Consider the following 10,247-nt stretch of genomic DNA (forward strand, 5'->3'; position numbering starts at 1 on the left):
GTCTATCATTATAATCTATAATATAATATATAATTTGTTTGTTGTGAAATGTTGAAAACTTGAAAAAAGCGCTACATTACATCCAAAAGGCAATCGATTGCGCGAGCCACAGGTTGGCGCATGCGCTGAATAACTTTTCCGCGTACTGAGCCGAACTTCCTCATTGAGGGTGCTAACAGTAGAGAACTCGACAGTCTTGCGACGATTGTGACTGAAACAGCACAGCGCGTTTCTTTTCGCTTTATCCGCCAGCCTCACAAATGTCGAAGCCTCCTCCCAAACCAGCCAAGCCAGGTAAGACCAAAACTACGAGGACATGTTGTTTAAACTTAACCCAAACTTGTGACGTGTTTATACGAGGACAACGCACCTTGTTGGCGTTAAACGGTTAATGGGCGGGCGCTCAACACTCCTCCACGGACGGGCTCGGTTGATTTCTGTTGTTTGTCTGTGAAACCTTGTTTAGCTAATAGAAAGACAGGTCTTAAACTTTAATTGGAAGCCGTGTCGCTTTATCGCTAGCCCTGCCAGGACCGCGTTGGAGTTATTGAAAGCGCTTTCTCGCCATTCAGTACACTGACGGGGCCATCCAGCTCTTACCAGCAGGCCTCTGTCACTTCCCTATTTCCATCACTCATGCAAAGAGAGCACCGCGAGTCAGTGGCTTTGGGTGAATAGGTGATAAGTCTGCGTGGTCAGTGACATCAGCTCTACTTCCTCCTTGCTCGGATTATTCTGGTAACCTCTTCCCAAACCTTACTTACCAACGTTAGAGCACGTCATAGCGTTAGCATTTACCTACGCACTGTGTCAGTGCAACAGGTGTACACAAGCAGCCTGTGTAGGAAGGAGAGGCGATATTCAGCTTAATAGGTATCCTTTGTTCAAATCAATTACACAGATCTCCTGGTGCATGTGTTTGAGGCTAAAAGTGAAACTGTGACTTCTCCCTCAATAAACTTGTAATGCTGTGGCAAGTGTTTTTGAAATTTCTATTTATTAAACCATAAAGTGCAAAATTTCATCCATCATGGTTGTAAGTACAGCATATGTGCACCTGTGATGAAATTTTAAGGTAGCGTAATGAGAGGGAGGCAGAAAATTGTACTTTAATGCGATAAAAACACCTTTTGATTTATTGTTGTAATCATTTTTGAGCATTTCGTTTGTGCCCATGCTGCACTCTACTGCACTGGTCTACCCATATTGAAATTGGGTGACTATTAATGTTTTTATGATTTGTAAAACTTTGGGATGTACAGAAAGACATTTAAATGTCCACAATGTCAAATCAAAGCTTTCTAAAGGAAAAAGTCAATTTCTTTACATCTTCTAGCCAATGGTTTCTGCAGTAGTGTTGGCTAATTGCACCTAGTACACTATTCTCATCTTATGAATCAAATGTGGACGCAGGTAAATGCAGGTGTTTGGAGAAAAAAAATCTCCATCTCACAGATGGGGAGAGAAGCATAAAATAACCTTCCTCGTGTGTGAAGTTAAAGGTGGTTTATGTCTACAAACATGCTGACACAGCAAACACAGGCGCATCTCTTTACCCGCATGAAACACAATCTTTTGCGCTCCTCACAGTCCTTGACGAATCAGTCACGATGCCTCACCTGGCTGTAGGTGAGATCGCCTGTCAGTGACAGGTGGCAGGCCGGTGGGGCTCGTGCAGGAGTAAATGATCCATCCTGCTAAAGCTATTTTATCCAGATTCAGGATTGGTTTTCTGTAACTTTCCCTTTGGTGGATGTGCTCGGTGGATGTGCTCAGTGTCTGTGCATGAATTGGCTTTGGAGGAAAAAAAAAAACATTGGCAAGTGTTTGTAGCCATGTGTGACCAAATAGCACCCCGAGGTATGCGTTCAGCTTGTACAAGAGCTAGCATGTTTTCTTTTGTTTTTTTTTGGTTGGTTGTTTTTTTGCACCCACTTAGCCACATTTTTACAAGAAGGTTATGATTCTGTTTTTAAGGTATGTGCAGTTTAACAGAGGGAGCCCTGTGCAAACTCTGGTTTAGCAGATTAGAAGTTTAGATTATGTTGTTAAACTGAGCACTGAACATGACTGAGGGATCACATAACCACCATGACCAGACATGCTTTTTCAGAAGAGCTGCTGCAATAAAGTAAAATGTACAAAAAAAACACATAACTGGAATTCATTAAAAAGCTCACACAGTAATAGATGAAATATATACTGTCATTGCTTTGCTCATGTTAAGGCACAAATTTTCTTCTTTGTTTATTCATTAGATTTCTTTTTATCTTATTGTGTGCCCAGGGTTTAAAATGTAGCAAGAATTTAATTGAGTCAGCACAGGCCCTCAGTATGGGTCTGCAAAGCAGACGTGCTTACTGTGTTTGAACAGAGCTGGACTTGTGCGGCGGCTCAGCCCCCGTCAATCTGAGACACCGAGGCAGTGTGTTCACTAAACAGAAATCCTGAGTAACAGCACAGGCAGAGGGGATTTACAGGGTCCAGCGGTTAGGCCTGTGAGGTAAAGAGATCAGGAACGATGGACTCTAACTGGCCTTTGCATTTAAATGTAAGACGGTGAATCAGTCACCTTGTGTTTAGTTGTGGTGAACACCTTTAACATATAATTTCCTCTGTTAGACAGTTGACACTGTGATAACCTTTCAAGTTCAAGCTGAAAGGATTGATAAAATAACCAAATAAAGGCATGATTGAAGATATCAGATATGCACCAATAGTGGGGCGGACACATATTTTTTCACTGGGTATATTATTTAAAGCATATTATTAACGTCTGTCTCCAATTTAAAACAAAAAACGGGTGTGTCAAAATTTTAAAAGGAAGTCCAAATTACACTTATCTACCAGTCGATGCAAATCACAGGAAATTCTTTAACTTTGCAGGAGAGCATATTTATCCTGGTTTTGTTAACCAAAACAGGGTCGCTATTTGAGGGCTGAGTGTAACCAGCTCAGTAGTCTGTTTAGTAAACTTTGTGTCTATGTTGTAAACAACACAGCAGACTATATGTAACCTTACGTTAATGCCCAGAAACGGGCAGCTAGTTGAAATATAAAATGTTTATATCAAGTATTTAAATACGTTTTGAAAGCTTGACCATGGCTGTTCAAGCTTTTGATGTAGTTTAGCAGTCGACTAAAGCCACAGCATAGTAGCATCTCAGCAGCAGAGCTCAACCTCAAGTTTGAGCTACCAGTGGCCCCGAGTGCAGCTACACACAACAACCACTCACACTGTTGATGCTGGTTTTTGTGCCTGTTGTACGTGCTGAAATGTGTCTTTTTGTTTACATAATAGATAACGTCTCACCTTTGATTTGTGCACTTGAGAAAAGAGAGTAGTTTACCACATTAGAAGCTGCCTTCTGCACGCACTCACCTGCATACTCACCGGACTGAAACTAGCTGGGTGTTCTGCAGGGCTTAACCAGGAGTGGTTTCACCTCACTTTTGTTTGTCACAGAGTGCGCACACATATTGTGTCTAACATCTAGTCTGTTTTTGTCTTCACTAGGCCAAGTCAAGGTTTTCAGAGCTTTGTTCACCTTCGACCCACGGACAGTAAGAGTTTTTTCTTTGTTGAGATTGATTCTTTTTCTTTTTACTTTCATAACTTTATTCTGATCATCAATTATTCTTAGTGTTTCTCACAAGGTAGGGATGGGGTAATGCCTGAACTGTGTTTCAGCTGGAAATCTACAACATAACCAGAGAATCCTTTTAACCCTATGCCATAACCTGATGTGCACCTCCCAGGAAGTGTAACTACACTTTGAGTAAACACAGCCTGCAATGACTTGAATGGTGTGGAAGGCTGTGGTGTAGGGTTAAGAGTAGTTTCCAGTTAGTTTGTAAGAGGCAGCTAGAAGAAGATGGTGATGACGCAGGGGAATCAAAACAAAGTCCCAAAATCTGAATATTTGATCATAAAATCTTAATTATACTTAAATATTAGAAGATTTTATTTATACTAATGTATCAATACACTCCTCCACTGGTCCTGTCTAGGCTGTCGGCCAAAGCAATATTAACAGTACTCCAAACCAGTGGCTCTGGTGGGTGGGCATCAGGAAGGGCCAGTCACATTTCAGTAGGGAGTACCATCCCACCACTCTGCACGCTTCCTGCAGCTCAGAGCAGGTGTCTTGAGCAGAAGGACTGCTGTTTCAAGCTGTAATTCATGATGATGTAGGTGGATTGTATCCATCTCTGTGATAAGATCTCACTGGGGAAGTGGTTAACTGATATCGAGCACCACCACAATGGTAACCTAGACAGGAAGGTAGCAAGTACGTGAAGCTATTCGGGAAGGGTGGGGCCAGCTTGTTAGCAATGACTGAACTTTCAAAGTAAGAGCGAAGGGATGACTCACTGGTAAATTAGCATCAGAAGGTGTCATTTTTTTTCAGACTTACTAAGAAAAAATAAATAACCTACTAAACATACCATAAAAGGTAATTCTGTTCATGTGGGCATAGCTACGTCCACACGAACAGAACTGAATCAGCTCTTTGGGATTTCCTTAAATGAATGATTGCACATGCATCGAGATACCAAACCTTTCCTCCAAGTAAGCGCTATACATGGGAAACACTTTGGCAGAATAAGTCTAAACCACCGAATGGCAAACTGAGTTACCAGTTGCTTTCATGTTTTTCATGTGTTGGTCTAGATTTGGTTGCAGAAAAAAAGGGGGGAGGCTGCTTAAAATACAACACAAATCTGACATTAGTGTTGAGGTCAGAAAAGTGTGAATGCCACATCCTGGGTCACTGATGGTTATAAATGGCCTGTACTTGTATAGAGCTTTACTTAGTCCCTAAGGACCCCAAAGGCTTCACACTACATTCAGTCATTCACCCATTCACACACACACACACACACACACACACACACACACACACATTCACACACTGGTTATCAACTTGTAACAGTGTCTTTTTGTTTTCTAGCCAGATGAGTTATATTTCGAAGAAGGAGACATCTTGTACATCTCTGACACAGTAAGTGGAAACCCTAGAAGCTACATCATGTAACAGCCATCTTTTATTCCACGGTTTTGTTTCCCATCGAGTTTTAATTTAACTTCAGTTTTTCTTCCTCTTTCTGTGGAATCATAATCTTGCTTTCTTTGCATTTTTTGCCTTCCTTTTGTGTTATTATTTTTCCATTTTTACACCTCCCCCCCCCACTTCAGTGTTGTATTGAAGCAGATTAACTTCATTTATTAGTTTATTTTGGTCTTTTCTTTCTTAACAAATACTTCTTTATTACTCAGAGTGACACTAACTGGTGGAAAGGGACATGTAGAGGAAGAACAGGATTAATTCCAAGTAACTATGGTGAGTACACATCTCAATTTCACAGTTAAACAGCAGATATATTAATGAGTACAGTACTATGCGGTGTAGCTCGTACAAAAAACGATAGTTCTGTCCCTTAAGTTAATTTTCCATAATGCACTGATGCCTTTGTTTTGTTTTTCAGTGGCTGAGCAGGCAGAGTCTATCGACAATCCAATGCACGAGGCAGCCAAACGAGGTAGATGTCAATATTTCTACTAGTCTTTATTTGTTGCTCTTAATTCTTGGTTGAGGTGTGGCTGCATTTAGATACAGGAGGGTTTTTTTTAATCCTAAGACAGTTCTCTTTTGTCTGTCTGTGTGACTGTTATGACAGTGTTTCTGTTCCTGCTGAAAACCTGTACCACTGTTTACATTATTAGTAAAGTTCTCCATTTGACTCTGTGTGTTCGTTGTGTACATACTGGTTATTTAAACAGGCAATCTGAGCTGGCTGAGAGAATGTTTGGACAATAAAGTTGGAATAAATGGGCTGGATAAGGCTGGAAACACTGCCCTCTACTGGGGATGCCATGGAGGACATAAAGGTAAGAGTAAAGTAGTTTTTTGATGTCAGAGATTATGGATCAGCTACTTATTACATTTCAGAAATCTTAAATGTTGACAGACACACACACATACACAGGGAGCTCTGTTTCCAATGAAAAGTTAAGTACAAGAAAATAGGAACTTGTTCTTTGCCCTCCATTGTTTCTCCATTACTGTTAGGTAACATTTAACATGAAATCTCTTCTCTTGTATTTCTGTACCAGATGTGGTGGAGCTTTTGCTCACCCAGCCCAATGTGGAGCTCAACCAGCAGGTGAGGCAGGTTTAAAGTCACATTCAGAAATCAGAATTCAGAAGGTTTGGAAGGAGTGTCAACAGTTTAATGTGTGTAAAGAAACTGATGTTATTCAACACCCAGTTTATCATGCTAGGAAAAACAAAGAAACTGTTGTGGACAAAAAATTGATCAACAAAAAGTTCAGTGTGATGATGTCATGATTTCATAAACCTTGTGTGGTTTGGGTGAAAGTAGATGCTTGATGCTTGTCAGGGTGTTTGCCAGTAACAATCATGTTTTGTGTTTCAGAATAAACTCGGAGATACCCCACTGCACGCTGCCTCCTGGAAGGGTTACTCTGACATAGTAGAAATGCTGCTTAACAAGAGTGAGTATACATCCATGCTGCTTTTTTGTGTTTAAAAGAATACATTGGTCAGCAGGGTCATCTTTGCTGTTTTGCTAGAAACTCTGCAGGGATGAACGGAAAGAAATCTCCTGAAATATTTTATGAAACTCTGAGATGGGAGCGTGCAGCTTCAGTTTGAGTAGACAAGAAGTGACTGTGATCCACACATTAAAACAAAGTTTTTCATGAAAACAGGTTTCATCTTTATCAGTTTTCATTGGCTGTTGTATATTCTATGTACAAATTACACGTAAAGAAAAAAAAAATGCTGCCAGACATTAAAATATACATAGGTAGTTCAAGACAAGGAAACTGCCGTCAAAGTACTGACATTATAGAAACATAACTAAAATTACACATCCTGTTGGGCTGATTTAAAAAAAAAAAAAAAAAAAAAAAGTAGATCTTACCACTTGAGGGAGGTAATGTGGTATTATTGAAGAAAAAGCCTGCATTTCCTGTTAAATCTACCCCAAGGATCTGGTTTACTCATACAAACTAAAGAATTATGAGTATAACAAATAACGTCTTTTTAATCCAAGCAAAGGTGGGTGGCAAGATAGACTTTCAAGTTAAAAGAAAAATTCTAGCTGCAGACCAGTCTGGATGTCAGGTGAAAATTTATGTTACTTATGTTTGTTTCAGATGCGAGAATAGACATCAGGAATAACGAGAACAAGTTGGCTGTGGACATGGCCACGAATGCCCAGTGTGCGTCGCTTATCAAAAGGAGGCAGGGAGGCCGTAAGTAAAGCTGCCGTTATGGAGCAGCCACACAGCATAACCCACACACACTCACACAATCTCACATTCACACAGTCCCAGAAACTCTCTCTGCTCAGTTAGTGTAAGTTCAGCACCTACCACAAGAGTCACTTGTTGTAGTTACTGAGCTGATCACAGGAAAACTGAACTACAGTCAAGTGAAAAAAGTACACCCTCTTGTAATGACAATAATAATAACGGGTGAAAGCAGCACATAGCATATTACATCATGCCACCATTTATTTAACAAAAATGAAGCCAAAGTTTATGTGAAATGCTGTAAAAATTAGGTACATCTTTACTGCTTCTATAGGAATTAGAAGATTCATTGGCAGCCGTGAATGCACTCGATTGAGAATCAGCAAATGTAACCAATCAAGCAAATTATAAAAGCAGAACTTTTGCACCTTGAAGTCATTGAGGTGACCATCAAATTGTCTGAATACCAAAGTGTTCTAGAGTCAGATGTGAAGACGGCTAAAGCTTGGCCCAAATATGGTCATGAAACAGGACAATGATCCAAAACATGGTGGCTAAAAAAACAGGAGAGAATAAAAGGTGTTATAATGGCCCAGTCAAAGTCCAGAAATGCTGTGGCAACTTAAGAGAGCAGCACATAAATAAATGACCTCACTGAACTGAAGCAATGTTGTGAAGAAGAGCGGGCCAAAATTCCTCCCCAACAATGTGGACTGATAAAGTCCCACACTTTGAGTCACTGTTTCCAAAGGTGGTTCTACAAGCTATCAAATTATGGAGACTATTTCGTTTTTCAAACACTGCTTCTGTATTTGTGGTTTAATTATGTATACTTAAGTTTAAGATATAGTCGCATGGTGTAATAGGCAGTGTTTCTGCTCATCCAAGGTTGTATTTACCTTAGAACCTGGTATGGGTCAGATGGGGTGTAAATTGTTCTATATATATATATATATATATATATATATATATATATATATATATATATATATATATATATATATATATATATATATATATATATATATATATATATATATATATATATATATATATATATATATATATATATATATCTGTCTGTCTGTCTGTCTATCTGTCTAGATAGATAGATAGATCTCTTCAAATTCAAAACTTTAGCTCCTGACTTGGATCTAGAAAGCTTCTGCAACAACCTGCCAAACGTTCTTAGATATTTACCAAAACAAATGGTAGTTAAATGCACTGCACACCAAGAGTATTTTTTTTTTTTTTTCCCCCATTCGTCAGTTGAGGAAAGACATGAAGTGTACAGAGATGATGCAGTTACACATAATATGTAAAAATACTGCAGTATGTTTGTCATTAACTATCCGTTTCCTGTGTTGCAGAAACCACCCGCACACACAGCAATGCTGAAGAGTATTTGGACGATGAGGACTCGGACTGAGCTGGCCCCATTAAACCATTGCCTCTGTCTTCCATTGGGTTTGGGGGTCGTGATCCTTGCAGAGTTTTATTACAGGACCTAAAGTGGAATTGCTGTGTAACTGTAACTTCATTTTAGTTCAGTTATTTTGTTCAAACACCTCACTCCTCTGCCCTCAGCCTCACTTCAGTGTGAGTCTCAGAGCTTTGAATTAGTGTGTTTTACAGTTGGCCTGCTTTTTCTACCCCGAGTGGATTTCCACACGTGGGGGATTTGTCTTGGAGGATCGATTGTGCACTGTGGGCTGAAGGGCAGAGTATATGTAGTAGCGGAAAAGGGACCAAAACTCTTAGAAACACATTCCAAACATACAGCTTATGTTTAACCTATTAAAGTGCCAATGCAGATTAAACATTGATCTGGTGTGTTTCTACTTAAGCTTTTCAAGCTCCACTTAATTTGCTGAACTACAAACATGACCAGAAGGAATTGGAAACACATTATCACAACTACAAACCTTTATGTACATTAGGAAGACTATTAAACATGTATTTAGCTCCAACGTTTCCCCCCTAATAGATTTCCCCACATATATTCTCAACACTTAAATTATGCATGCAACCGATGTGCATAAATGGGCTTAATGTGGCCGGAGTATGTGTAAGCATCTCATCTAGCAGTAAACTCACTTGTTGAACTCTATACTGCTTGTGTTTTTATAACATTTCCACCGCCGTTAAGAGCCTGCTTTCAGCTCACTGTAATTAAAAAATAATATTCCTCATGTAAACTAAACATTACTCTGAACTCTTTCAAGCTTTTGATTTCCATCTTGTGAGCATATTTCTGGTTTTATTGTTGCTTTCCAACAGATTGAGGGGAAAAAGTGCCTTAAATGTAAATTTGTGCGAGTGTTTGCGGTTGTTTTTCTGTTCTTCAGTGTGAACATGTTTGTCTTCAGAGATTATGAATTTCTTAAGAGGACTGTTCAGGATTTCTGTCTGCTCTTTCTTCAATCTCAAATAAAGATTTTTTTTAACTTATGTACACTGAATGGATATTTTTGAAAGCAAATAGAGAAATGTGTCTTGACAGAAGCAGTGCAGTGGGATTATACACTTACTGACCACTTTATTGGGTACACTTGTTCAGCTTTAACACAGGTATCAAATCCTTCAATCACATGGCAGCAACTCTATGCATGTAGACATGGTCTGCATTCACACTGAGCATCACAACGGGGAAGAAACTTTGAATGTGGCTCAATCATGCGGTTTGGAAAAGTGTGGGGGATAATTTATTGGCCTATCACCAACTGAGCATCATTTAAACACTACAGCCTGCCTAAGTATTATTATTAATAAATTGTTGAACGTTATGTGTACCTGTCTTCTGATGGTTGCTCAACACAGTATGTAGTGGAACGGGAGATTCACGTTATGGATCTGCAGCGCCAGCTGTACGATATCATCATCTGAAAATAGACCAAAATCTCTGAGGGATGTTTCTGGCAACTTATGAATCACATGACAAATTAGGGCAACTCGGAAGGCA

The 10,247-nt window shown here is 39.5% G+C and overlaps 1 protein-coding gene across 1 annotated transcript; it reads left to right on the forward strand.

Moving 5' to 3' along the window:
• Positions 1 to 134: 134 nt before the first annotated feature.
• ostf1 (osteoclast stimulating factor 1) lies at positions 135 to 9,736 on the forward strand. The gene is made up of 10 exons (XM_084945713.1): positions 135 to 294; positions 3,518 to 3,564; positions 4,956 to 5,006; positions 5,282 to 5,345; positions 5,491 to 5,544; positions 5,786 to 5,893; positions 6,119 to 6,168; positions 6,442 to 6,520; positions 7,187 to 7,285; positions 8,656 to 9,736. Exons 1-10 carry the CDS (start codon positions 261 to 263, stop codon positions 8,712 to 8,714), a joined length of 645 nt encoding a protein of 214 aa, XP_084801839.1. The 5' UTR covers positions 135 to 260; the 3' UTR covers positions 8,715 to 9,736.
• Positions 9,737 to 10,247: the final 511 nt, after the last annotated feature.

Source organism: Perissodus microlepis, chromosome 12, assembly GCF_051167445.1.
Source record: "Perissodus microlepis isolate ML-2025 ecotype Zambia chromosome 12, ASM5116744v1, whole genome shotgun sequence".
Taxonomy (NCBI): Eukaryota; Metazoa; Chordata; class Actinopteri; order Cichliformes; family Cichlidae; genus Perissodus; species Perissodus microlepis.